The sequence below is a fragment of the Malus sylvestris genome, chromosome 17 (assembly GCF_916048215.2).
Source record: "Malus sylvestris chromosome 17, drMalSylv7.2, whole genome shotgun sequence".
NCBI classification, from domain to species: domain Eukaryota; kingdom Viridiplantae; phylum Streptophyta; class Magnoliopsida; order Rosales; family Rosaceae; genus Malus; species Malus sylvestris.
In genome coordinates, this window is record NC_062276.1 from 1,579,013 (window position 1) to 1,605,898 (window position 26,886).

Here is a 26,886-nt window from a genome sequence, read left to right on the forward strand (position 1 = left end):
AGGTAATGATGAAAAGCCTGATAATTTCACCATTCCCATTGCTCTGAAGGCGTGTGCGAGGTTAAGGGCGCTAGCGTGTGGAAAAATAATACATGGGTTTGTGAAGAAACATGAGAAGGTTGCATTGGATATGTTTGTAGGTTCCGCATTGATTGAATTGTATTCCAAATGCGGACAAATGGGCGAGGCTGTGAAAGTGTTTGACGAGTTTTTGCACCCGGATGTGTTTTTGTGGACTTCTATGGTTACTGGATATGAGCAGAATGGTGATCCTGAAGAAGCATTGGAGTTTTTCTCCCGAATGGTAATGGTGGGGTGCATTAATCCTGACCAAGTGACGCTTGTTAGTGCTGTTTCGGCTTGTGCTCAGTTATCAAATTTTAGAATTGGAAGTTGTGTGCATGGTGTTTCTATTAGGAACGGGTTCAACTCTGATTTATCTTTAGGTAATGCATTGCTAAATCTCTATGCAAAGACGGGTTCTGTCAAAACTGCCGCTAGGTTGTTCATGAAGATGCTGGAAAAAGATGTGGTTTCTTGGAGCTCCATGATTGCCTGTTACACTCATAATGGGGATGTAACAGAAGCGTTAAATCTTTTCAACAAAATGATTGATACGAGAATCGAACCTAATTCAGTGACTCTGGTAAGTGCATTACAAGCATGTGCATTGGCAGGTAATTTAGAAGAAGGTAAGAAGATCCACAAAATTGCTACTAGGAAGTGTTTTGAGTTAGATGTCAAGGTAGCTACCGCCCTGATTGATATGTACATGAAGTGCTCTGCACCCGAAAAAGCAGGTGATCTCTTCAATAGAATGCCAGAGAAAGATGTGGTTTCGTGGGCTGCCTTGTTGAGCGGGTACGCTCATAACGGAATGGCATACAAGTCAATTGGGGTCTTTCGCGACATGCTATCAGACGAAACTAAGCCTGATGCCGTTGCTATGGTCAAGCTTCTTGCAGCTTGTTCGGAATTAGGGATTCTTCAACAAGCTCTTTGCGTCCATGCTTATGTGATTAAACGCGCCTTCAAGAATAACATCTTTGTTGGAGCTTCACTCATAGAGTTATACTCGAAATGCGGCAGCATAGACAATGCTGTCCTAGTATTTGAAGGGATAACAGACAAAGATGTCGTTATCTGGAGCGCGATGATTGCAGGTTATGGAGTTCATGGACAAGGAGAAGAAGCTTTAAAGGTATTTGATCGGATGGTGAAGCACTCAGATGTCAAGCCTAATGATGTAACATTTCTCTCGATTTTATCTGCGTGTAGCCATTCGGGTTTGGTTGAAGAAGGCATTGAGATATTCAACACCATGTTGCCTGAATACCAACTTAAGCCCGGACCTGAGCACTACGGGATAATTGTTGATCTTCTTGGCCGGACAGGAGAGCTGGACAAGGCAATGGAAATCGTTGAGACAATGCCCAATCCAACTGCACCTCATGTTTGGGGAGCCTTTCTTGGTGCATGCCGGATTCATAACAACACAAAACTTGGAGAGGTTGCAGCAAAGAGTCTTTTTCGGTTGGATCCTAATCATGCAGGATATTACATCCTGCTCTCGAATATATATGCCATGGATAACAAATGGGAAAATGTGACAAATCTTAGAACTTTGATAAAGGAGAAGGGGTTAAAGAAGGTGTCCGGGCAGAGCATTGTCGAGGTGGGGAATGACATATGTAGTTTTGTTGCTGGAGATAGATTGCACCTTGATTCCGATCAGATTTATGGAGTGCTAGGAAAATTAGAGGTGAAAATGAGAGAGGAAGGTTATGTTCCCAATGTCGATCTCCTGCTACAAAACATGGCGGATGCTGTCTAGATTAGAAGTGTTGAGAAATTTCTTGTAGGGAAAGTTTCGACTCACATGAAAGGCGTAATGATATGGACATACTTTAGGACTGTGATGTTTTTTCTATCAAATTACTTACATCAATTTCATGAAAAAATGCAGTAATTACTTGTATCAATGAGCAGTGGCTTCTTTTCCAGAAGCAAGGACAAATTCTACATACAGATTCTTGAAGGCAATCATCACTGTCATCAGCAGAGGACCCATAATCGCTCCCTGTAATTTGATCGGAAAAACGCAATTCAAACGCCATTTAGACCGCTCTAATTAACATAAATGCAAGCATTAATTCACAAGAATAAGGTTTAGAAAGGAGGAAAATTACTTCCAACATGGAGGGGAAAAGAGCAATGCCCCCAAGTATGCTGAGGCCAGTGAGGTAGGCGTTCTGTCCCGGAATCTCATCTTGGATAGCTGCTGTGCCGTATTCCAACAGAATCTGATGAACCGCCGTCACCAAAACTGCCTTGACATATCTCCCTTCCATGGCCAGCTGCAGCGCAGCCGGAATGGACAAGAACCAAGCCGGTGTAATTTGCAAAACAGCGCTCATAAGAGCGAGGGATGTAGACATGTAGAGGAAATGAATCTGGTAGAATCGAAACAAGAGATACGTAAGGCTCCCTTGAAAGAATGTGACCTTGGCAGCAGCCAACAGCACGCTGCTGACAGCGTGATCAAGCACTTGAGCACACCGAACCCTTGTGGATTTCGAAAGGGGCAGCATTCCCAGGACATGATCCATAACGCCGCCTGAATCAGTTGTGATTAGGTAGTACAAAAGCCAGAAGAACACCGTCAATTCGAAGAAGAAATTGAACAATCCTGCAGCCCCTGAAACGAGCGAGACCGCCATGAAAAACAACAGATTTGCTCCTCCGGCCACAACCGTTGTTCCGCTAGCGAGTACTCTTCTGGAGAGGTCTAACCCCTGCAGCAAGAAATCTTTCGTTTTCTCCGCCAAGTCTTCCCTTGCGATCAATGACATGAATTCTCCAAACAAGCCATCGATATCTCTATAGATCACTCCCCATTCTCCGTTCCTCACCCGGGATTGAATGCCACGAAACTTCTCTGAAAAATTAGGCTGACCGTCACCATTAGTACTAATACTACTCGAAAAATTGAGGCCCGATTCATTACTATTCGACATGGGATTATGAATCTGATCGTGATTAGTACTCAAGTAATGCCTAACACTGTCAACAACCTCCGTCACATTGTAATGCGCCGCCAGAGAATCGATGTTCTGCGAAACAGTTTCGAAGAACTTGGTGGCGTAATCATCGATCAATTCCGGAACCTGATTCGCATTCATCCATTTCTTGAATCCGACCCTCTCGGCGTAATCGTAATTCATCTCTTCCAAATGTGCTTTGAGTAAAATCACAGCCCCCTTCCCTTCCATTGCGATCTTATACGAAAAGAAAAAGAATCCCAACACAGATCCCACGATCATCACCGTGATCAGGCCAATCGCCACCGCCGTCTTCAACCTGTTGAGCATCATGCTCGTAATGCACCGGCTGATTTTCCCGCCAAAATTAGCAGGGGAGTTACTATTACTGTTAATATTGATGGTATTTTTGAATTTTAATCTGCCGCTGCGGCGAACAGAGGAGATGGCAGAGAGAGTGGTGGCGACGCCCCGATCAATCAGAATGCTTCTGTAACCGAGAGAGTAGGCGATGAAGCAAGCCGCGGCAAAAGCCGGGATGGAGATAATGCCTATGCTCTCGTATACGATGACGAAGAGAGCGAAAGAGATGAGCCATTGGACGAGCTTAGAGAATCTGATCTGCCTCTTTCTGCGGTTGGGGCGGCCGCGGAGAAGGCAGCACTGGATGGCGGTGTGGGAATCGACGAGGGAGGCGGTGGTGGCGCGGAGGGCGGCGATCGGGATGGCAATGAGCGTTTCGAAGAGGCCGAGGTTGAGGGAGTGGGACCAGAAGGAGACGAGGGCGGTGTGGAGCTCGCGGAGAGGCATCGAGCAGAGGATCGCCCAGTGGATCGGCCGCCAGTAGCCTTGGAGGAGCTTCGTGACGCCGTAGAGGAGGGCCAGCGAGAAGGCGAGGCCCGCGTGGGCCATCGCCACGTACATCGCGATCCGAACGTGAGGGTCATCGATCGGCAATGGCGACGACGGTGATGGTTCGGTTTGGGGTTTGGGTTCGGGTTCGGGTGCGGCTGGTGGTGGAGGGTGGGAGGATTCGGGTTCCGAATGCGGGTCGGGATCGGGATTATCGAGGATGGGGTGAGTGTTTTTCTTCTTGCGGCGTTGGCGGCGGTGGCAATTGAGGTTTGTGCGAGGAGGAGGAGGATTAATCGGATGATTAGAGGTTGATGGCATTGGTAATCTTGATTAAGGGAGGAAGGTTAGGGTGATTAGCCATGTGTTTAATTTTTAATTTTAATTAAGGAGGAGATTAATGGGGAGAATTCGGACAGTCTCTTGTTTCCTGGTCGCTACAAGTGTTCAGCTTCCCGCGATAAGGCGCAAAGAGCTTCATATGTTTGAAAAAAAAAAAAAGTTAAAAAACAAAAATAAAATGAAATCAAAATTAATTGGTTCTGAGTTTGAAAAATAATTAAATGACCAAAATCCCCATTGAATCAAATTTTGTTATCCACATTTTGCGATTAACATATTTTTTAAGTACAAATTTTAATATCGTTTATTTTTTTAAATTATTATTTGAAGATCTTTTTAATAAAAATTCGATAAAGTTGGACATTGTTAACTCATATATGGATCAAATAAGTCCACGATTCAACATTAATATGTTACTTGATATTAAAATTGTCTAGATGTTCAACATAATTGATCCATATAAATTACTAAATATCTCACATTTGAGTAATTTTTTCTAAATATTTTTTAAGCTGATGAAAAATAAACGATTTATATTGTAAAATTATACAATACATTATCCTAAAGAATAGACAAATGGTACAAGTGACATACAGCTTTTTTAGTGCATAAAATTTCGTCCCCAAAATTTAAAATAACTTGTGGTAATTAAGATACTCGAAAACATGGAGGAACATATTTATATAAATATAAGAAAGAAATCAAGTTAGAGCGGTTGCATAAAAGAGAATGTCATTCCGTCACGATCGGATTGCAATTATTCCTCTTTCATGCCTCCACGCTCATACCTTCTTCCTTCCTCAATAACATAGTAGTATGATACTCGTATAACCCATAAGGTTGAAAATACCAATTATTATGTAATAACACATAAGGAAATACTTGTATTGAGTTTAAAACCAAGAGTGGAAATAACTCACCCAAAATTTGTAATGGCAAAAATAAAGTAAAATTTTTGCACGAAACATCACAACAAAACATGATACAATATGCTACATATCACTATATAATTCAATAAACACTTGAAAAAAAAAAAAAAAAAAACTTTCCTTTAATTATATAATATGGTATATCCCTCATGGTACAGATACACTGAAAAATATCACAACTAACACAATAAATGCAAATATTCTCTTACTTAGGGCAAAAATTAGAATAAACATAAAAGTTCGTGCGTTGCCTTAAAAGTAAATATAAATCCCGCCATATAGCGGGAAAGCAAAAGCAAAAGCAAAAACATTATCAATTCAATTTGTTTCACTGCCACAGTGCCACTTTAGAAAAATAAAAATATATACTATTATATGCTACTATTTACAAATTTCTTGCGTAATTTGAATGAAAATAGAATCTAATCATGCATTCTTAGTGGCAGACATTTTTTTAAAGAAAAAAGAAATATCATTGCTTTTCTGCTATTCTGTATGTTTTTAATGAAAATGACAAAATAAATGTGTAAGTGAATAGTATTAGGAGTGATTTTTCAAAGTAAAAATGTCTTTAGCGTTAAAAGTAAACAGTACCATAAATGTTTCATTATTATTTCCTTTTTTTTAAGGGTCATGTTCTCTTTTCTACTAAAAAAAAAGAGAAATGCTAAGGAGACTAATAGGATTCTCTATAGATTTACGTCACCTCACATTTTAATGTTAATTTTCGTATTAACATTATAAAATATTATGCAAAAGATATAAGGTGATAGACAATTTATGAAGAGTTTCACTTTTGAAAGAGTCCCAGTAACATTTATCGAAAAGAAAAGTAAAGATAAAGAAGAGTAACATTTGTATATACTATATCCAAATGAACTACTTTATTATATAGACGTCCTTGGATTACAAATCCCCAACCATATCATAAGAGTACTTGGGGTATGAATATTACTTCATTTGAATCCGTTTTAGTGATCAATATCAATTCACCATAAAACCCTAAAAAATAATAAAAAAACATGTAATCACTAAACAATATCGTAAAGTTGCATGTCTTCAGAGAACCACGTCATCCGTACGCCCACACATAACTAGTGTTATAATCAATAAAAGCAAGTTCGTTATAAACCCCAATGCACGAGAGTCCTCTTTAATCACATGCGTGATATACAGATGAAATGGTGCCCTAACCAGACATCAAAATTTCTCTCGTTTTTCTCTACTTTATGCCAAAGAAGGTGTTCATTGGTCAAAAATTCCTATTGGCCAAAAAAGAAGGATAATAACTAATTTACTTTGCCCAAAAAGGTGACGCCGTTTGCCTCAAATAAAAGGAAAGTTAAAGATTCATCCTCAAGGAATCGTTTTTTAGCATTTCCAAATCAGAAACACTCTGAAAAATAAAGGAAAGAAAGAAAGAAAGGGTGACAAAAAAAGAATTGTTGAGTTTGCTTCTAACTGAAACAATGGATTCGCACAGCCCCAATTAATACCACTTCTTGAAGCAACCAATCCCCCCAATCCCCAATGCCAAATTATTAACCTACCTAGTTGGTGAGAAACTGGTGCTTTCCTGCTTGCTCTGATCATGGAGGAGCTGGTGCTGCAAAACCTGTTTTCCGGCGACCGGGCGGCGCAGATTGAGGCGGCGACGGAGCTGGGTAAGCTGAAGAGCAAGCAGAGGCACAAGTTGGCAGAGAGGGGCGTTATGGTTCCGTTGATTTCGATGCTGCATTCGGAGGATGCCGAAGCCATTGAAGCTTCTCTGTTTTCTCTACTTAGTCTTGCCTTTGGTAGTGAAAGGTTAGTCCATATGCTGTATAAATCCTACAACGTCACTGTTGCGCCAAGTCTTCGATAACTCCAAGCATTTCATATTTTTTCTTAAAGTCTCATGGATCGAAAAATTTGTGAAAAAGTCTAAAACTTTTCTCTGTTATGTATGATTTTTACTGGGGACTCTTCCTTGTGCTGTAAGATTGAATTTTTCCTTTACTTTTCTAACTTTGCAGAAACAAGAGTAGAATTGTGAAGTCCGGGGCTTTACCGGCGTTGCTAAACCTGCTCCGCTGCGAAAGCAAGGCGGTGATCGAGCTCACGATAGCGGCTTTTTTGATCCTTTCGTCTTGCAAGGGAAACAAGCTACCGATTGCATCGTCCGGAGCCATCCAACTAATAGTCGAACTTCTCAATCAAGACTATGCTGAAGGCATCAGTCTGCAAGCCAGACTCGACGGCATAGCCACGCTGCACAACCTCTCGACCTGCCATCAGATTATTCCGTCTTTGGTTTCTTCGGGCGTAGTGTTTTCGTTGCAACAAATATTGCACGGCTTGGAAAAATCAAACCAACTGGTTGAGAAGGCAATCGCGCTACTTGACGACATCGTTTCTTCATCCGAGACTGCGCTCGAGGAAACTGCAGGTACGTGCGGCACAATCCGGGCACTGGTTGAGACAATTGAAGAGGGATCGACGAAATCCAAGGAGCACGCAGCGAGAATCCTCCTGCTTATATGCCAGAGCTGCAGAGAAAAGTACAGAGGACTGATACTGAGGGAAGGAGCAATGCCGGGACTGCTTCAGCTGAGCGGCGATGGGTCGTGGACGGCTAAAACCACGGCACGGGAGTTGCTGTTTCTTTTGAGAGACTGTTCCAACTATGGTTCGAGAAACAAGCAGTCGAGGAACATGGTTATAGAGCAGATTATGGAGGAAATCGATGCCGAAGGAGAGAGAGTTGCGGGGACAAGTACATCGGCACAGAGGCTGGTGGAGGAGATGCTTGCAAAGATCAGCATCGGACGATGATCGCGACCAAACCCTGAGCTTTGCCGTTAGCGATGTAAATATAGCCGGAAAAAACAGTTCCAACCAGATTAAGATGTTAACACATAGTCGTTTATCTCGTTTCTTAAAATTTAACAGAAAATTTGACATAATTGACGGTTGAATTAAAAGTCTAGCAGGCAAATCGAAAAGAATCACAAGAACATAGAAAATACCGCATCAACATTTAGCAAGCAGTTTCATACAAATCTCCCACTGTTAAGACAAAACCATTCAACAGTATATTGGAACAACGAATTTCAGTTGTGTAAGCAATCTACGGAAAAGAACAGTGAATATTTTTGTTACTATATATGGCTTAGCTTCGGGGATTCATCCCACCTTCCGAAAAAGCACGTATAGCGTACATTCTCCTTTCATATAAGAGAATGGCTCGGAGGATTATTTAACTGACGTTTATAACATCTTTCTACAAGAAAATAGGGCCTCTATGCCGGCGGCAAAACCCGACAAGGATTAGAGTACGTTTCAGCCTGACCTTCTATAAAAGCTGTAGGCCACAGCCACTGTTGCCACTGCTCCCACCACTGCAGCAGCTGCAAGAACATCACTTTGCTCCCATTTCCCGATCAAGCTTGACAGCTTCCCCGAGGCATCCTTCCTGGCACACGCCTTTGTGGTCTCTTTCAGCTTCTTTTCCTCACTTCCACCTTTTTGCTCCAAACTTACTTCTTGGCAGCATGTAAATCCATTACTATCAGCACCCTGGCAACAGCCTGAAAAGTTCTCATTACTCTGAATCTGATTGACGTTTTCTTGGTTAGTTTGGTTGCCATTTTCTTGGGGCTTCTCCTCGATTTTCTTACTTTCTCCTCCATTTGGAAGCTTCTGGCCATTAATTTTTTCAGCTCCATCAGAAGATGCTCCCATTTGGCCCCTGTAAGGAATGAAATTGAATTTCACGTTCAGCTATTTAAAGATTCAATTCTAAGCTTCGTTAATAGCAATTAAGTAACGCAGTTATATCCAATTGGCACCAATTGACTAGATCTGCTTTGCTTTCTCCATCTCTGTCCAGTGCCTACTTGACCCCATCTCCCCTTCCCGAAAACCACCTCTGGTTTGGTTTATCAATAAAAAAAAAAGTTGTCTGATTTGGTTCACTGAGATGAACTAGCTATCAACTATTCATCCCATGAAGGTAACACAAACCTTGACAGAAAGAAAAACGTTACCATTTCCTTGCATATGAGAATCTAAACAAAATGCACTCATCCTATGAAATAGAAATAAGAACAAATGTTTCCTTGACTGTTTGTTTTTAAACGTGTGGTGATGATACTTCTGACAAGTTCACTTACCTAAATTTCCTTACGATTCTAATCATCGCAGAATCAATAACATGATAATCAAATGTTATATACCTAATACCCAGAGGAATGCTACGCTCCATAAAAGTTCCTCCATGTTAACATAACTCTATATCGCTAATCTATCATACAAGACTAGAAATAATCAGCCATAGAAAATATAACAGAAGCTTCAGTTTCAGTGAAATTTTCATCGGAGACAGTAGGTAAAATTAAAAACACACAAACCTCCAAAGTCGCTCTATGATCTCTCCCTTCCCAATATGCTGATCAAGCAATTCCGGCACATCATCAGGAGTGACGTAGCCATACCTGCAATTCGTAGTACAGACTACTCAAATTCCTTCGTCCAGTCCAATATGATAAATTTTAAACTGTTATGATCCGGATATTACCAGTGGCCTGTTATGCTTCCATCTGAACCTGGGCTGTAAATAATCAAGTTTCCAGCATACTTGTGGCCTCCAATGTGAGAGCAAGGAATAACAAACACCTGATTTGACAGTCCTCGCAACTCAGTCTCCTCTTTGAACTTATCAATCAGAACAGGTCCACAAACACCACACCTTTTATCTCGACTACCATGTGCACATACAAATACATGGGAGCCAGTCAAGGCCTCTTGCACTCCAGAAGCCCATGGTTTATCATTCACAAGGACATCGTCAACAAAGTTGTCCACATCCGACTCTTTCAAGCCCCTTTGATCAAGAAACAAAAGCAACCTCTGAATCACAAAAAGGAATTTACAGGAAACAATAACGAAAAACTCTTCAATTCCTTGTAAGACGAGGAATTGGTCATAAACTTAGCAGTAAATTCAATTTCTAGAACTAATTTCAGAAGCTAATACATCTAATTATCTATTTAGTTCAGTAAATTCAGCACAATTTCGTAATCAAAAGAAAAGTCGAAACAGAAATAAAACACTAAATGTGGTCGTAATTTGCATTCAATCAATTCCATGAAAAATCCTCAAAACACACTAAATTAGGTCGATGTGAGACTTGAAATCGGAAAATCATAAACTCTATCTCTAGCTAGCAATCAGCGAAATCTCCAAGTCAAATAAAGCAAATCTGAAGAATCAAAACACCACTCACTGGTTAATTATCTCAATCCTCTAAATTCCCATTCAAAATAAAGCAACTACAGAACAAAAAGCTCAAGAAATCAACGTGAATTTACTTGTATTTGATCATTTGTGGGAAAATCAACACATCGCCGTCGGAAAACTCAGTTCCTTCGCGTCCTTCAATTACTGTTAGCAACGTCTATCAAAAAAAAAATAAACCAAGTGAGTAACGGAGTCAACTCAGCTCAACACCAGAACTCAGCATCTCCAGGAAATAAGAAACAGCAAGAAAAAACGATCAGAAACGCCAACGAAATGAGCTGGAAAACGGACCTTTACGGCGATGTCGTTCTTGCGAGCTTTGAGAGCGGAGGCGAAGAACTTAGGGAGCGGATCGGACTCAGAGCCTTCGACGCGCGACGGCCAGGCCTCGGGGCTCTTGTAGCAGAGGAAGACGTGGCGGTCGTAGGCGTTGACGGTGCCGGCAAGCTTTTCCTTGAACATCTCCGATCTCTTGAAACCGTACGTCTCGTCTTCTGCGGCGGGAACGGCGGCGGCGAGGTCGGCGGAGGCCATTGCTACAGTTCGAGGAGGCGGAGAAGGAGGAGGAGGAAGGGGTTTAGAGAGGGTTGAAGTCGAAGGAGTAGAGAGGGAAAAGATGAGAGAGAAAGAGAGTTGTTGTTTGGTTGTTGGTGTTGATAATATGAGGAGGCTGAGGAGGGAACGGTGGTGTCGGTATGGGCGTAGGTGCGCAGTGCGGTATGGGTGTAGGTGCGCAGTGCGCATACGGTTCACGATGGGGTTTCTGAAGATCGGGATTGTGGGACTGGGGTACTGTGCTTGGCGGTCAAGCGCGTGGTATAGTGTATGAGAGCGTGTGCACAACTCGCTTCAATAGCAATTATTGCTGATTTTTTTGTTTCAATTAAAAATGCAATAAATAGTCAAAAAGCCGTATACGATACGAGTCACTTTTTGAATAAGCCGTGTTCAAGTGATTGTCGCTAACACATGTTAATTATTAAGAAAAATTTGTAAAAATGGTACTTTACCTCCTTAAAATATGCAGTTATGGTTGTTTACATCAATTTCGTAAAAAATGAGTCATGTTGGAATGACATTGCTACAATTACTGTTTTAAAAATCCACGCCTAACACTGCTTAGGCCCCACATAGGAGCTAGGTGGCTAGCCACCGTCCCGATTAATGTCTAGGCATTTGAAAATTAAGAAAGAGCGTCTAGACCTGCTGAGGTGTTCGCCTAGACCGCCTATGCACCCTTCTAACCCGTCTAGATCCGCCTAGACATTGCCTAGGTTGCAACTCACTTAGATAGAAAATAGATGACTTTCTTTTTGCATTTTATTGTTTCTAATAATTTGTAAGAGACTTATTGAACACTTAAATTATTAAAGAAACACACATTATATGTTTGCTCTTCATGTTTTCATTATGTTCTAATATTTCATAATATATATGTCATTCTATTTTCTTGTTTATGATGAAATTATATATATTTTAAGTATAAATGGACATTTATTTACACGAAATACAATAGATTTACTTAAATTCGCCCAAGCACTAGGCCATAGCCCGCCGCCTGACTAACGTTTAACATCTTTTAGAACCTTGGCTACAATTGAGTTAAAGTTGAGGCTCTATTGCTCTAATTAGGCTAAAATTAAAGGACAATTTTTTTAAATGGGTTAAAGTTGAGGAACTATTGTTACAATTATTTTCATTTGGTTTTTCATGTTTGCCCCTTGATTCAGCTTTGTGTGCGTTGCACATGACTCATTTTCAAGGAATTTATGACATAATTGATAAAAATGACCATAATTGCATGTTTTGATGAGTTAAATGACAATGGTTAAGATAAGGGACCATTACTCGAATTGGATTAAAATTGAGGGATCATTAGTACAATTTCTTCAATTATTAACTAGTGTTTGTGAGACCCCCTACAAGCGTTTGTACTTTTATCAATTTAAAATGAGGTTGTTTTAAATAAATAATTTGTTATGCCAGACGTGCCACTATTGACATATACCAACATAAATATTAAATAGTAATATATATATATATATATATATATATATAAGGAGAAGACAAAAATGATGAATCTAACAACTAAATTACCCCTCTCACATTAAGATTTCAAAAAATAAGAAACAAAATTCACAAAAAATAAACTCATGTAGTGAAGCTGTGAGTGGTTACGTTCATTATTTTTGAAACACAACTAACAAAAAATAATAAATAAAAAAATAAAAAGAACCAATTGCAGAATGCTAATTTTATTCGAAAGTAAACTTGATCTATAGACCTTTAAACTTCCCATTTGATTTGTTGTTGATGTATATTCCTCCTTTTAATCTCTCCGAGATTATATAAAAAGGAGCTAAAAGATATTTCGTGCACGCAAAATTGGAAGGTCCTACAAACGGAGGAGGACGCCCCCATTGCACCCGGGCGGTGGGGTACAAGCGCGTCGGTCTAAATCACCCAACGGTGCACCAATTATAATTTTGTGACTCCCGGCTGCCTGCACATTCATTGGTGACGTGGCGACCAGCAGTTGGGCCTTCACATTCTGTCATGAAACAGCCCGGTCCTCTCGTTGATTAAGTCAAGCCTTTTGCCCAACGGGGACAGCTTCTAATTGTTTCTTTTATTTATTTCTTGAGGACGACTTTTAATACTCGATTTAATTTGTTTATTTGGTGAACTAATTTCAATTTAATTTGTCAATGCAATGACGTTTTTATTTTGATTTTTCACGTTTGAGTTTTGAATGCTAAGGGTCATGTCTCAATTTAGTGGGATAAAGTCCAAGCAAAGCGTGAGTAGAAAGGCAAAGGAAAATACATGAGAAAATATGCGATCGGGATTGGGTTGCAGAGAAATTTTTACCCTCCAATAAGACCCAAAGCTTGTTCCGAAGGTTCCACTTCGCTTTAAAGGATTCTAGAAAGCCCTACTTGAGCCGTAATATATTATATTATTCTTGTGATGTTTGTTTCAATTAAATAAAATAATAAACCTCGCACATATATGGGTCAGTCTCCTATCCTTGCCGTTGTTGACCTCTCTCCTGTTATTTTCAACAATAAATAAATAAAATATAGGGGATGGTCGACATTTAAATAAGGGATTGTAAAGAATGTATGCCTATGAAAGCAAAGAGACGTGTAAAAATCATTTCCGTTAAATAATGTGTAAGATTTAATCCATGTTATATCTTCGTGTTTTCTTTTTTGACAAACAGTAATATTAGTGAGTTAAATTGTTACATGTTAGTCGAACCCCCGCACCAGGGTGCATAGGCATTATAACTTTCCTCTAATAAAGCAACATCTGCCTTCGTGTAGTTTCTCTTCCAATTATTTATGCTGAGAGCAAGGAAATAATATTAGCAGTGTCAAATTACAACCCTAATCGGAAAACATCTTGTTCGCCGGACCTATTTGACTGTTCCGAGCAGTATACAGGCCGAAAGAAGGCCGAAAGGCGGACAATGCAATTGCATTTCTTCAATCTCAGGAATTCACCAAATTGTAATCCTTGCAATGGAAAGGAACCATTGTGTACATGTAGCACCCACATGAATCAGTTGGAGACTAGTTTTTCATCAAGGGGAAACAAAGGTTAAGAATCAAAAGAAATCCATCTCTAAATAATTACCAGATGGCTTCAAATCAACGCCCGGCATCTTCCCGTTCATGGGTTCTTTCGGTGTATCAGGAGTGTCCAGTATGTAGTGCTTTGGCACCTGGGGTGGAGTTGTACAGCGAATTAGTGCCCAATTCACGCTTTGGAAAAACGGATGCTGTTTAACTTCTGTTGCTCCCCTCCTATATGCAAGACGATGCTGTGGTTCTTTGACAAGTAAACCTCTGATCAGGTCCCTGGCTGCAAAGCTGACAGAAGGCGACTCTGGAAATCGTAATGGCTGGCCAACCACATTGAACAACGTAGCCCGATTTCCTTGCCCCTTGAATGGAGTTCTTCCGAACAAAAGCTCGTAGAGAAAGATCCCAAATGTCCACCAATCCACAGCGCTGCCATGGCCTTCACCTTTAATGATTTCAGGCGCCAAGTACTCGTGTGTTCCCACAAAGGACATTGATCTAGCACTCGTTGGTTCTGCAACGAGCTCGGGGAGATGGCTCGCTTGATTGTTTACATCATTATTATTCTTCTTCACTTTAGTCTTTTTATCTTTCTTTGGCTTGCCCGTGAAAAAGCGTGGACCAAAACATGTGGGGGTAATGCAATCTGGCTGCATCACACAAGTCGGCTGGATGCATGCAGGCTGAACACAATATGATGACTTCTTTGTCTCCAAGCTTAAGTTTGAAGATCTTACCAGGGTGGGGGAAACGGCACATCTTAAAGAAAGGTCGAAATCTGAAAGCATTATATGTCCATCTTCCCTCACCAAAACATTCTCTGGTTTGAGGTCTCTGTAAATGATCCCGAGCATATGCAAATACTCCAAAGCAAGAAGAACTTCAGCCACATAAAACCTGCAAAAACAATCAGGAAATTAACACACTAGAATTATTATCATTAGCATGTCCCCAGCCCTGGCAAATAAATGTGTGCAAACACTTGATATCCTTCTAGTATATAGGTTTACTCCTCCATTTCCACTAAAGGCTTTTATTGAAATATGATTCCTCTTGCAACCTAGAACTGTGTACGTGTGTCCTAAATTAAACGTGTACGTGACTCGGTGAGGGAGGGAGGGAGGAATGACTGGAGAGTTCTACATCCAGACCATCAGTCCTACAAAGACAGCCTTAATAATCACCGAAACCACAAATTTCCTTTTATGACATAAACAACACCGAACAATATGTTCATACAAATTACAAAGGGGAGCTGCATAGAGGTATATTTTGAAATGGCAAAGCATATGAGAGATGACAGTCCATACAATATTTTGAGCATGGTTTCAAGTTTAACTTGCTTTTTCCACCGTAACTGTTTAGTCAATAATGCATGTGTGCTTCTTCATTTTCTTCCTCGTTCGTGTAGCAAATAAGTTAATTCGGTGGTTTAGTATACAAAGTCAGTAGACCAACGAGTAAACTGAAAGGATAAGTGTGAAGGAATATCTAACCTGGCAGCATGCTCCGGAAAATGTTTCCCAGGTTGTTTTTGTCTGAGTGCGTGCAGATCACCCCCGGGACAAAACTCCATCACCAAACAAGATACCTTCTCCGTTTCAAAGTGTGTATATAATGTTGGCAGGAAAGGATGATCCAGAGATTGCAGTATCTCCCTCTCTGTCTGAGCCCTAAGAAGCTTTTTCCTACTTGCCAATAATGCTTTATCCATTACCTTCATGGCGAAGTAAGTTTTAGTGCCAATCAGTTCAGCTAAATAAACGCTGCCTATATCTCCACATCCCAGTGTCCTCAGCAACTTGAAATGCTCCTTACCCAGCGTTCCATCATGATCAGATCGCGCTGCTTGCACCGCTTCCCATCTAACATCATTTGCCTTGTGGGGCTTGTAAATGGCATTGCTCAAACTACTGGAGCTGCTCTCATCGCTAACATCGCTGCCAGTACTGCCTCTGTAGATGCTGGTCGTCCTGCTCTCAATAAGATCACAGGAATTAGTAACTTCGCCACTTTCAACAGACTTCTCCACACTGCTGGCACATTCACTGACTTCTGTGTTGGTGAAACTCTGCTTGGCTTCACAATACAGAGAGGCAGAATATAAACTGTTCTGAGGGCTTGCACAGTGAGAAACGAAGTGGCTATTTTTCTGCCCGGCCACTACTTTATAAGGAACCAAACCGTGATTTCTAGATTCCAGATATCTACTCGAATCACAATCATTAACCGGATTCTTGTCACTTGATTTTGCTTCCAGCATGGAAACCTTGTTCAGATAAGAAGTTTCGGCTGATTTGTTCAGAACATCATTTGGGCCTCCATGTTCGAGTTTTCCTTTATTCGAACTGTGGTAATGTTTCCCCATATGGAGAAACTCTTCCTGCTGCATGCTATGATTAGTTGCCTTGTTGGGATTCTTTAGATTATTTACAGAACCATTTGAATAGCTGACTGTCTTTACCGAATAAGTATGCGCAGTCACGCAAGATGGCGACAGAACCCCTTCGCTTCTCGATTGTTTTGGAGATGGGGGCTGAGAAGGACGAGCAGTCCCAGTTGTGGAAGGAGGGTTGTTGCCTACCTCCGGCGGTGCAGAATAGCGAATCTTCGGCAAAGAATTAACCCCGTCAACCAGTGACTCCATGGCTTTCACACAGTCACTGTCACTGCAAATTCCAACTGAGCAGAGTGATTATATGAGATGTAATTATCTCTCTACTAAAGGCATTAATTACACAATCATCAACTTAAATGTCTTCCAAAAATCAAATTAACAAGGCAGATTGCATCAGAGACGTCGATTCGAAACAAAGAATGCAAATTAAAACAAAACATAATCAACAAAAAATCTGCAAGAATATATACAATTAAAGAAAATCCCAGATGAACCGTAATTCAAGATACGAGCTTTAATTGACAATCTAATCAATGGCAGCAAGAAAAGGAGGAAAATCCATTTCTTTGACAATCCAAGGCTGCAATAAAATGATTATTTGACAAAATTTTGAACAAATTTCTCTTCTTTTGAAAACCCAGAAACCGAAATTCTCCAGTGATTGAACCCAAGTTCCAATTTTAATTCTTTCCAAAACCAAACCCGACTTTTCATTTTCTTTCTTTTCCCACAGTTTCTCGGTAACCAAACAGCACAACAACGCAAAAGAACCTCAAAGCAAAGGACCCAATTAGCCAAAGAGTGCTTAGAAAAATTACCTGATCAGAGGAGAGAGAAAGCAGACGAGAGAAAGCAATCTTGCATGGCTGGCTGGTGGGTACAATGAGAGAGAGGGGGAGAGGAGAGAGAGACCCAAAGAGCGAGAGCTCACAGAGAAAGTGAAACACCTTTGAGGGGGTCTCTGTTTCCTGTCTGTTATCTTTTGGATTTCACTGAAGAGCTTCAGATCCGATCGACCAAGAAATCCAGAGGAATCAAGCAACAAGGCAACAATGCGAAAAAAAATAGTAATAAACTTATCAATTTTTAATTTCTGGGGAGAGCAGAAAGTTGGAGTTTCTCTGTTTTTTTCCGTCGCGGTGTGGATTTGAGAGAAATACGAAGCCAAAATTCGCAAGCAAAGCGTAAAAGCTTAAAAAGCCGTCTTTGTTTTGGATGTTTGTTTTTTTCCCCTCTGTTTTTTTGTTCTCTAAGAAAAAAAGTAAAGAAAAAAAATAGAGGAAAGAAAGTCTCTCTTCTTTTTTTCTTGTTCTTGCCTTTGTAAAAAAAAAAAAACAAAAACAAAAAAACCCAACTTTTGGGTTATTATTTTCTGATTTTGGGGTCGCCATTTTAATTTATGATTATCAAAACAAATGATTGCGTTAATAGGGTAAATAAAAATATTTAATTAGTAAGGATAGAGAAATTTGAAGTTTGAACCTGCAACATGACGTATAAATATAATTATTTTCAGCCACTTCAGTAAAAGGCCATCAGTTCATACATTTTTTTCAAGATAATTGTGTCATCCATTTTATCCAATACATGATAGAACATAGGTCCTCACTATTGTCATATTATCAAGCATTCTTTCTTCTCAAATATTATATTATTTTCTCCCTAAATTCTAATTATACAATTCTTATTATTAAATTTTAATTAAATCTAATCTAAAGAGTGAAAAAAATCTATCATATGCTTGTGTACCGAAAGAAGAGCAGCAACCAGCAAGTCCTCCTGAAATGCACAAGTACCCAATTAGAAATGAACGCGTGACCAAATAATTAATAAAAAAACATGTGTCTAATTTTAATTAGATTTTCAGGAGGACAGTCAAGCGTTATTCCAAATGCAATTGGACAATGTTTTGATTGGGCTGAGACACCAAAATTCAGGGAGTGGATGGAGGACATAATTTTCATTTTTAAAACATTATTTGGTTCCAAGATAATTAAATTAAATAGTAATTAAACGACCGCACAAATCTCATTAACTTCTTTTGCGGGAACCAGGTGAGAGGCTCCACATGCGTGCACGTGAACTCCAGCCACAAAGCACGTGGACGGCTGTCACGTCCCGCGCATGAATCTACGGTACGTCCGCGGTGAAACTAATAAAAATGTTTCATCTGGAAGGACAAGGGCGCCCGTTATCAAATGTTACCGAGCTAGGGCATGTGGGCCCACAGTGCCCCGCCGCTGGGTCCCACTACTTCAGCACATGGGGGATTGATGGCAAGGAATCGGATCCCCTCTTGAGCATAGGGTGGGGATCCGTCATCTGGGTTATTGAAATTTGATCTAACGGTTACAATAATTATAATTTTTAGAGGACATCCTGTTTGTAGCCGTTAGATCAAATCAATGCTCCAAATGACCCGATCAGGAGGATCCCACCCTATGCTCAGGAGGGGATTCGGTTCTGATGGCCAATGTCAAATTTTTCAGTGTGGTAAGAATATGACATGCTACGTCAAATATTTAATTTTAACTAATTATATTATTATACTTGATGTTTTGGACTGTATTTCAGCACATTAAAATTATGGGTAAGATGATTTTATGTACTCTAGACAGTAAGCACACATAGAGGCTGATAACAACTTATATAAAATATATACGGTAATTGTAAAACGATATTTTTTTCATTCAATGTTATTTGAAGATAAATTTAAAGTTGACATTGTACATATGCGCTAAACATATTTTATGTAAGTTATTCTCGTAAATATGATAATTTTTCTATCAAATACGGTAGTTTTTTTTCCATCAAACACGGTGGTTGAGTGGGTACCACATGATGGTGACCAGATACACGTAACATGCTTTCCTAAAAAATGTGGGTCCCAGGAGAAACCCACTTCCACAAACTTTGATTCCCATCAGACATCGGACGGTTCTAATTGCTTCCGGACAGTGATGGATGCTTTACACCGTAAACTCTATGTGATGCATGACACTTGGTTCTGACACGTGTAATTATTAGGAGGGAATTTAGACAGGATCTTAACCAGTAGGGACCAACATGCTTTGGGCAAATCATTTTCAATTTTCTCCAATTAATTAGGATTGGTATTAGGAATCTTTCGAATAATACACTCATGAAATGTTATTATTTTGTTCAAATTATAATAGTAATTTTGTTAACCTTATAACATATGAAATAGTAAACTACATGACTTGCGTTTTTGGTACGCATAAAAAATTATGGAGGAAGATTCTCTCCCTTTCTAATCTCTCTCCCCTTCCCTCCCTCATATTTGAATGGTTACAGTTTAGTCACGTCAACATCTTATATGGATTTTTTTTATAGAGACAATAAGACAAAAAAACAATATGTGAGAGGAGGAGAGGGAAGGGGATGGAAATAGGAGGGGGGGAGGGAAATTCCCCTCCAAAATTTATGAGTGATATAAAGGACGCGGAGACTTGTTTCAAACTCGGAAATCTTAACCTCCTTCTTAGCATCAGGACATATTGACTCAAGTTTGAAACTCATTGACCACACATGCTCATCATACGAACAAGTAATTTTTTTTAGTCAGGCGCTCACAATGTCTTGTGGTTTACCGATCCATTCATGTTATAACATACACAATTATGAAATTTCAGCATGATCAATTATATTGTAGCAAGTGAACCACCACAGAGTGGTCCAATGGTTGGGAACAAATCTCAAACCCATATTCCATAAAACGCATCCTAAATTCAATTCATGACATTGATAAATCACAATATAGTGGCCAGGAGGATGCCAAAATGCCTCCGTGAGTCTTCTCGGCTCTCCACTAGGGTAGACTGTCATGGTGAAGCCATTGCTTGGTCCCCTTTTGAAGAAAAAAAAAATTTATATTGTAGCATGTGAATTAGTAACATTACGATGAACATCCCACTAAAAAAATTCTCCATACAAACTAGAAGCATAAATAAAGAAACATTCTGCATTCTGATGATATTGTAGACATTCCTTTCCTTCTCTGTAAATGGAGGGGAAGGAATGTGATGAGTAAACTAAAGAACAATCTAGTTCAATTATTTTGAGATTGTATGGATGCAACTTAAACGAAAGATGTCAAGATTGTTCTAGCAAATTATCTAGGTATAAATTTAAGATGTATCTCGCTGTTGACAAAACATCGAGCCTCTTCTCGCTCGGTTCATACTTCCCCTTCCGCAGCTGGTACCGATGAGTTACGGCTGAGATTGTGTAAGTTTGGCCTTCTATTGTCACACTGTCCCCACAATGCAGGTTCTGCAGCATGGAAGGTGCAATAAGAATATACACAAGGAAAATCAAGAGGGAAAAATATCAACTTCAGCAGCAAGTTCGACTAATCATGCATCCGTAGGGCCTGCTGCTCCCCCATGTATGAACAAACAGAGTAATATAGACAAGAAGACAGACGTAATCGAACTAATCATATATATTTCCATAAGTGAAACCAACACAACAGAGTAATTCCCACAGCATGACAGACAGAAACAATCAGTTTGGACGCACGTATAGTTTGAGGGAAGTTCCGGTGCAGTTTACTGGTTTTCTGAACTCGTGCATAGGGGTAGCGATGAAGACTAAACAGTGTGAGAATAATATAACATGGCGTCCATATCTTCGGATACAATCCAGAAGGGCTTGCTTGTCCTTTGTACATAAACCCTTATGACAGTTTCGCGCAGCTTCAATAGTTCTTCCGCTTCCAAGATAAAAAAGACACAAAAAGAAACAAAAACGACGCAAGGCAAAGACTTTGATCACCTCACCATCTCTCTGCAGAAATCGGCAAACTATGTCTTTGTGTTCTTTAAGCTTGTGCAATAAGGACTGAAACTTAATTCTTACCGCTTCTTACAGTTTTTGACAGATCTAAGTCGATTCAGTAAGGGGTCTACGAGGTTTTTACCCAAGAAAAGTGCTACTTCAGAAAGGTTTTCACACATTCAAAATCCGACTAATATCAACATGCCAAGCTGTCGATACACATTTAAAAGTGGACGTCTCACAGCCTCAGTACGGTTTTGCCTTTCTCGACGGCACAGAGATAGGTGAAGTGGGATGCATTGGGGTTCAATCTCCTCCAAAAACTATAAAGGGCTTCCAACCAATCCATCGGAACAAGCGTATATGCCACTCCCAGAACAAAATGGCTTTCAGTTACCAACTCTTTCAAGTTTCAATACATCGATCATGCAGCTTCTACCAAATTGGCACTCGAAAAACTGCCTTTTATAAAGCCAATTTGTACATCTGCGACATCCTAATCGACGTCATTCGCGCTTAATCATCACACTAATCGAGTTTAAACAGCTTATAATACAATTAAGATAATAACAAAGAGCAAATGCAGCAGCAGCACATGCATAATCCCCACTCAACAGACATTCACAGATTCAGAACTGATCCCCAAAATTATTAGGGATTTGGATCCCTTTTGCCACAAGTTCCAATCTGTCTAACATTTTTAATATCATAGAGATCCGACGTAAGAACGGAGTATCGGATGTCGATTAACTGACGCCCTCCCCTCTTTATTCAGGCTTGGACCGGTCCCCTCTTTATTCAGGCTTGGACCGGCAGCGTAAGATAAACTTATTTAAATCCCTTTTGCCACAAGTTCCAATCTGTCTAACATTTTTAATACCTATTTTTTTTTTTTTTAATTTCTTATCCAACTACGCAATTGCAATTCCTCAAACAAAAAATAAATAAAAAATAATTCGCAGAAAAAGATTAATAATTTTTTTCGCAAAAATGAAAGGACTTACGGAGGGGAAGCAACGAACGCCGAGGCTCTTGGGCGGAGGAGTAATTTCGATGACTTTGTAAGGGTCGTAGTTATCTCGATTCTTCTCTCTCTTTCTGCAGGAGACTTGAAGCAACTACAAGAACAAACAATGGCGACAGAAAATATAAATATATAGAAAAATAAATTAAAAAAAATAAATCCATGAATCTGTGTGCACCTTTGGACGTGGACTGAGGCCCAGATTCGGGGACACCATCGCCATTCTCTCTCTCTCTCTTTCGCGCGCGCCTTCTCTATTTGTGGCTAATACTTGACGCACACCAGCTCGGAGAAAAGGCACGCCTACCAGAAAAATAATTTCTATTCTTTTTATTAAAAATTTTAACGAAACACTTCTAACGAAAAATTATGTTTTTCCGTTAGTTTTTTTTTTCTTTTTTCTTTTGAGTTAATTTGATAGGCACCATCGAGTTCAGTTTATTTACAATCGGACACCACAATTTTTATATATTTTACCAATACCTCGCCCTTTTATCAGAAAATTTGAATTTTTTATTCGTTGCTAAAGAGGTTATCTATTTAAATAATACTATATAGATTACATGATGTGATGGTTGATGGTTAGATTTATTGTTTAAATCGTTAAAAAATGTATCTAACTATTAACTGTCACATTACATGGTCTACAAAATATGATATCCATAGCATTTTCCATTCTAATATCATTCCAAGCAATGCGAGAAATATTCGAACTTGAACACATAGTAAAAGCACATTGCTCATTTGGAAGTGTTTTTAAAATAACTAAAAACGTTTTTAAAGAAAATATTTTTGAGTTCCGAAAGTGCTTTTCTAAAATTTGCTTACACTTTTACTAAAAATTATTTCCATAAACATTTTTACAAAAAACACTTTCAGTCATTTCAAAAACACTAACACGTTAACTATGCCAAAGTCCATGCCAGCGGCTTTTGAGTCAAAACCTTTTCACCCTGATAATACGATGTTAAAATTTTGTTTTGTTTTATCAGTAACAAAATGCCCTGCCTCTTTTTTAGTTAATGGAAAATGAGTGATTCGAACTTAAGACTTTTCATCATTACAACGAGAAGTATTACTAAACCAACAGTTAATTGGTATCAGTTGTCTAATTATTTTCTGGGGTTTTAAAAATATTATGCATCGAAGGGAATAACTAAAAGCCTGTATTGACAAAGGGCATAGCCCAAGAAATAGAAGCATCACATAAGATGGAAGACAACCGACATGCTTACCAAACAAAAACTAGAAAATCATGGAAAAAGTTGTAAGAGCATCTCCAATGGGTCAGATGCAACCATAAATTGTAGGGTGATCCTACAAATCCTGGGGGCGAAGGAGTCTCAAGAGGTGTCAAGTGAGCTGGTTTGATACTAAGGTACTTTTATAAAAAATGGATATAAAAAAAAGCTAAGCTCAAAAAAATGTTTGGTAAACACTTAAAAACAACTTATTTTTATAGTTTTGAGTGAAAAAAAACTGAAAACGTAAAACAGCAAAAATGAACTTATTATCACAGCATAGCAGAAACAGTTTTTTTTTAAAGCACATCAATACCAAACCAACCCTTGCTTGTGCGCTTTTAATGAAAATGCTTTGTACTAGGAAAGTAATAACGAAAATGGCTAACCCAACAACGGAAAATGCGAAAAATAACTGAAGAAAATAACTTATGGCACTATCTCTATGCCGTCACAAGGAATAAAAAGCAGTGCGGAAATGCAAACATCTGCACCAATGTGCAGACCGTTAATGTCGATTGCCAGGTCCCTTTAATCTCACAGTCCCCGTACAAAAAAGGGCAGCAAAGAAATAAAAAGAATTCGACAAACAATCATATGGAACATCTTTGACACAAGGTTGCCCGGGCTCCATTGCCGGCGGTGCAAAAGACCGAACGAGAGAGCGAAATGAGACCACGAGAGAAACTGAAAACATAAGCCTGTAGACTTGAAGGCAAGAGCTACAAGGTTAGGTTCTCATTTTTCGGCTGCAGAGTTCGTTCGTCCTGTGATACAACAAACCTCCTACCTCCCATATGGATGATATCGACCGCTACCTGCACCACCATATCCCCCTCCTCTACTACCGTAAAAGGAAGCTCCACTACCACCCCCGTAGCCACCTCCAAAACCTGCATCATAGCCACTCCCATAACCACTGCCACCAGCTGCCCCGCCAGCACCTCCATATCCCCCATAACCCTCCCCAGCTCCACCATAACCGCCTCCTATATCATAACCTCTGCTGTAGGCTCCTCCGTAACGGCCTGAATATCCCATGGAGGATTCTCCTCTATAAGCCCCTATACCACCACCGCCCCCACCGCCCCCACCGCCATATACTCCATATCCGCCAAATTCACTGCCACCATATCCTCCATAAGCACTCCCTCTGCCACCATAGGCAGCAGCTGACCTATAAGCACCAGCACCACCGTAACTGCCACCTCCATATCCACCATAGCTTTCTCCATACCCACCACCATATGCAGGTCTAGAATCATTATAACGTTTCGATGGTGGTGCAGGTTGGTTTGGCTTCTTTGGCTCTGCCTTTTTTATCTCCACCTACAAGAAATAACAGATGAATCTAAATTATCAAGCTTCTTGAATGATCAAAGATGCATTTACCATATGGCCAGACCGTCTAAGTACATGTAAACTATTTTCTTGTACATAAGTGAATTCCACCTCAGTTTTGCTTAGTCAAGCGTATTGTGTCATGGTTTCTTTATTCATCACTTCAAAAGTGAATAAAGCAATATAAACCTTTTTTTGGTAATTAATGCAATAAGAACATTTAAGTAATATGCAGGTACTACTAAACCAACCAACAATTTAGTGCAACCCATTACGAAACCATTATTCCACATAGATCAGCAAAAGCAGAAAATTAAACAGGAAGCAAACACTTGATTGACAGATGAGACGACACATCTAATAAACACTGCAAAATTCGACACACCATAATTCTAAACTACAACAGATAATGCATATGATAACTATTTCAGAATTCGCTCCATGTGGCATAATCATAAAGCATATAAGGGCACAGACAAATGCAAGCACAGCCTTTTATCAGTAGACAACTCACCTGAGCTCCAGCAAAATCAAGCTTGTTCCCCTTGTCCAAGAGTTCATCAACCGCTTGATCTGTGTCAAAGGTGACAAATCCAAATCCACGGGAGCGACCGGTGGAGTGGTCCCGCATAATCTGATGTTCCTTAACCTCTCCGTACTGTGAAAAGAAGTCGCTAAACTCCTCTGCCCATTTACAAAGAACATGTAAGTACCTCATTAACTATGCTCAAAGAAAAACTAGAAACGGAAAAGGGTAAAAGCAACCAAAAAAGGGCACCTTCATTTACGGTTGTTGGAATTCCACCCACAAATATCTTCTTAGTCTTGAAATCCTTAGACCCCATTGCTCCCCGGGGTATTGTTCGCTTGATTTCGACCTACAATGTATGTAAAAAAATTATAAAGCAAGCTCCTTTTTTACAAACAAAAGATGCATACAGCTTGAAAATACCTACTTGTTTGCCATTGATAACATGAGTCTCCTCAATGACTCTATCAACCACAGAGGGGTCTGCATACGTCACAAACCCGAAACCACGGGGTTGCCCCGTCTTCCGGTCCTTCATTATCACTGAATCTATAATCTCACCGTACGCACCAAAATACTTTATAAATTGCGCTGCATTACCAGAAACAGATCCCCAATCAGAAACCCTAAAAACTACAAAATCACAGTAATCAACTCAGCAGAAACGAAAATTGAAATTCCTACCTGTAGTAGTCTCTCTTGCCAAACCCCCTATAAAGATTTTCCTACGGAATTACAGAAAAATAGCTAAGCTGAGAGTCGTTTTTTAACTGGGTTTGCCCTAAATTTTCTCGGGAACCAAACGGAGTTAAAATTAGAGGATAAAGAGAGCTTACCCGGGGCTGGCGCCGTCGCCAGTTTGAGGCTGGGACCTGCCGTAGTCGTCATCCTCCGCCGTCTCGTGTCTGTGGTCTGGCTGGTTATTGTCCTGAGCTTCGCCTTCGAGGTTGGGGTCATTGGTCCGAAAATCCATGGGGGTATCGGATTCTGAAAGGAGGAAGTACAGAGAGCGAAGAAGAAGTTTGAGCCCTAGAAAGTAGACAGAGAAGAGGAAGTAAGAAGGGTTGGCTGCCGAGGATCTTAAACCTCTCACCTCCCACGAATTAAATATATATGTGTTCTTTATTTTTTTTATTTTTTTTCCCTTTTTAAGGAAGAAATAAATCTCCAATTAGGTGCGTCCGATATATTTATGAGGAATTTAAATCGAATTCTAAAATCCGTTACGCCGGGTGACAGACATGAACTTAACTATTATATTATGTTTAGATGAAGAAATTTAAGATTATTAAGGAATTTTAAAATGACGAAAATTAAAATAAAGAGATTTTATTTTCTAAAATTTATGAATTTTGTTGTTTGGTTAACTTAAAAGAACAATTGAATTGAAAACAGAATTGTTAATTTTAAACTCCCAATCATAGAAATTGGGAAATGATGCCTATTTAAACTTGGAAATTCTAAATTTCTATGTTATAAATCCAAACAAGGGAATTTGTGCATGTCAATTTATAAATTC

The 26,886-nt window shown here is 39.7% G+C and overlaps 7 protein-coding genes across 13 annotated transcripts in view; 2 read left to right on the forward strand and 5 right to left on the reverse strand.

The window, feature by feature from the left end:
- LOC126611242 (putative pentatricopeptide repeat-containing protein At3g01580) overlaps positions 1-2,024 on the forward strand; it is a 94,980-nt gene extending 92,956 nt beyond the window's left edge. For all 6 annotated transcript variants that reach the window (XM_050279446.1, XM_050279451.1, XM_050279450.1 and 3 more), the window contains one exon: positions 746-2,024. In XM_050279446.1, the coding sequence (XP_050135403.1) occupies positions 746-1,834 (1,089 nt within the window). In that variant the 3' untranslated portion in view covers positions 1,835-2,024. The remainder of the gene's footprint in view (positions 1-745) is intronic.
- Positions 1,886-4,323, reverse strand: LOC126611241 (uncharacterized). The gene is made up of 2 exons (XM_050279445.1): positions 2,190-4,323; positions 1,886-2,080 (listed from the first exon to the last, which is right to left on the reverse strand). The coding sequence occupies exons 1-2, from the start codon at positions 4,212-4,214 to the stop codon at positions 1,979-1,981; spliced, it is 2,127 nt and encodes a 708-aa protein (XP_050135402.1). The 5' UTR covers positions 4,215-4,323; the 3' UTR covers positions 1,886-1,978.
- A 2,396-nt stretch (positions 4,324-6,719) lies between these two features.
- LOC126610300 (U-box domain-containing protein 6) lies at positions 6,720-8,109 on the forward strand. The gene is made up of 2 exons (XM_050278318.1): positions 6,720-6,970; positions 7,180-8,109. The coding sequence occupies exons 1-2, from the start codon at positions 6,756-6,758 to the stop codon at positions 7,976-7,978; spliced, it is 1,014 nt and encodes a 337-aa protein (XP_050134275.1). The 5' UTR covers positions 6,720-6,755; the 3' UTR covers positions 7,979-8,109.
- A 53-nt stretch (positions 8,110-8,162) lies between these two features.
- Positions 8,163-11,252, reverse strand: LOC126610299 (uncharacterized). The gene is made up of 5 exons (XM_050278317.1): positions 10,736-11,252; positions 10,516-10,601; positions 9,723-10,028; positions 9,556-9,639; positions 8,163-8,894 (listed from the first exon to the last, which is right to left on the reverse strand). Exons 1-5 carry the CDS (start codon positions 11,186-11,188, stop codon positions 8,486-8,488), a joined length of 1,338 nt encoding a protein of 445 aa, XP_050134274.1. The 5' UTR covers positions 11,189-11,252; the 3' UTR covers positions 8,163-8,485.
- Positions 11,253-13,738: 2,486 nt separating this feature from the next.
- Positions 13,739-17,659, reverse strand: LOC126610298 (protein kinase PVPK-1-like). Of its 2 annotated transcripts, none has more exons than XM_050278316.1 (3): positions 17,251-17,659; positions 15,531-16,703; positions 13,739-14,931 (listed from the first exon to the last, which is right to left on the reverse strand). In XM_050278316.1, the coding sequence occupies exons 2-3, from the start codon at positions 16,679-16,681 to the stop codon at positions 14,058-14,060; spliced, it is 2,025 nt and encodes a 674-aa protein (XP_050134273.1). In that variant the 5' UTR covers positions 16,682-16,703; positions 17,251-17,659; the 3' UTR covers positions 13,739-14,057. The 2 variants fall into 2 exon arrangements, with proteins under 2 accessions (XP_050134273.1, XP_050134272.1); XM_050278315.1 differs by having other exon boundaries at positions 15,531-16,716.
- A 2,741-nt stretch (positions 17,660-20,400) lies between these two features.
- Positions 20,401-22,597, reverse strand: LOC126609693 (uncharacterized). The gene is made up of 3 exons (XM_050277562.1): positions 22,435-22,597; positions 22,237-22,350; positions 20,401-20,725 (listed from the first exon to the last, which is right to left on the reverse strand). The coding sequence occupies exons 1-3, from the start codon at positions 22,477-22,479 to the stop codon at positions 20,546-20,548; spliced, it is 339 nt and encodes a 112-aa protein (XP_050133519.1). The 5' UTR covers positions 22,480-22,597; the 3' UTR covers positions 20,401-20,545.
- Positions 22,598-23,900: 1,303 nt separating this feature from the next.
- Positions 23,901-26,324, reverse strand: LOC126610337 (heterogeneous nuclear ribonucleoprotein 1-like). Its single transcript, XM_050278386.1, has 5 exons — positions 26,204-26,324; positions 25,795-25,958; positions 25,617-25,716; positions 25,353-25,522; positions 23,901-24,826 (listed from the first exon to the last, which is right to left on the reverse strand). The coding sequence occupies exons 1-5, from the start codon at positions 26,322-26,324 to the stop codon at positions 24,284-24,286; spliced, it is 1,098 nt and encodes a 365-aa protein (XP_050134343.1). The 3' UTR covers positions 23,901-24,283.
- Positions 26,325-26,886: the final 562 nt, after the last annotated feature.

Coding starts and splice junctions, on each gene's coding strand:
- LOC126610300 (XM_050278318.1), top strand. CDS start 6,756: ATGGAGGAGCTGGTGCTGCAAAACCTGTTTTCCGGCGACCGGGCGGCG. Junction 6,971..7,179: donor CTTGCCTTTGGTAGTGAAAG/GTTAGTCCATAT, acceptor CTAACTTTGCAG/AAACAAGAGTAGAATTGTGA.
- LOC126610299 (XM_050278317.1), bottom strand. CDS start 11,188: ATGCGCACTGCGCACCTACACCCATACCGCACTGCGCACCTACGCCCA. Junction 10,029..10,515: donor CCACAAATGATCAAATACAA/GTAAATTCACGT, acceptor TCTTGATCAAAG/GGGCTTGAAAGAGTCGGATG. Junction 8,895..9,555: donor ATCATAGAGCGACTTTGGAG/GTTTGTGTGTTT, acceptor CATTCCTTACAG/GGGCCAAATGGGAGCATCTT.
- LOC126610298 (XM_050278316.1), bottom strand. CDS start 16,681: ATGGAGTCACTGGTTGACGGGGTTAATTCTTTGCCGAAGATTCGCTAT. Junction 14,932..15,530: donor TTTCCGGAGCATGCTGCCAG/GTTAGATATTCC, acceptor TTGTTTTTGCAG/GTTTTATGTGGCTGAAGTTC.
- LOC126609693 (XM_050277562.1), bottom strand. CDS start 22,479: ATGGCGATGGTGTCCCCGAATCTGGGCCTCAGTCCACGTCCAAAG. Junction 22,351..22,434: donor GCCTCAGTCCACGTCCAAAG/GTGCACACAGAT, acceptor TTGTTCTTGTAG/TTGCTTCAAGTCTCCTGCAG. Junction 20,726..22,236: donor GCGTTCGTTGCTTCCCCTCC/GTAAGTCCTTTC, acceptor TCCATGCTGCAG/AACCTGCATTGTGGGGACAG.
- LOC126611241 (XM_050279445.1), bottom strand. CDS start 4,214: ATGCCATCAACCTCTAATCATCCGATTAATCCTCCTCCTCCTCGCACA. Junction 2,081..2,189: donor TTTTCCCCTCCATGTTGGAA/GTAATTTTCCTC, acceptor ATCAAATTACAG/GGAGCGATTATGGGTCCTCT.
- LOC126610337 (XM_050278386.1), bottom strand. CDS start 26,324: ATGACCCCAACCTCGAAGGCGAAGCTCAGGACAATAACCAGCCAGACC. Junction 25,717..25,794: donor ATGTTATCAATGGCAAACAA/GTAGGTATTTTC, acceptor CATACATTGTAG/GTCGAAATCAAGCGAACAAT. Junction 25,523..25,616: donor TCCAACAACCGTAAATGAAG/GTGCCCTTTTTT, acceptor GTAAATGGGCAG/AGGAGTTTAGCGACTTCTTT.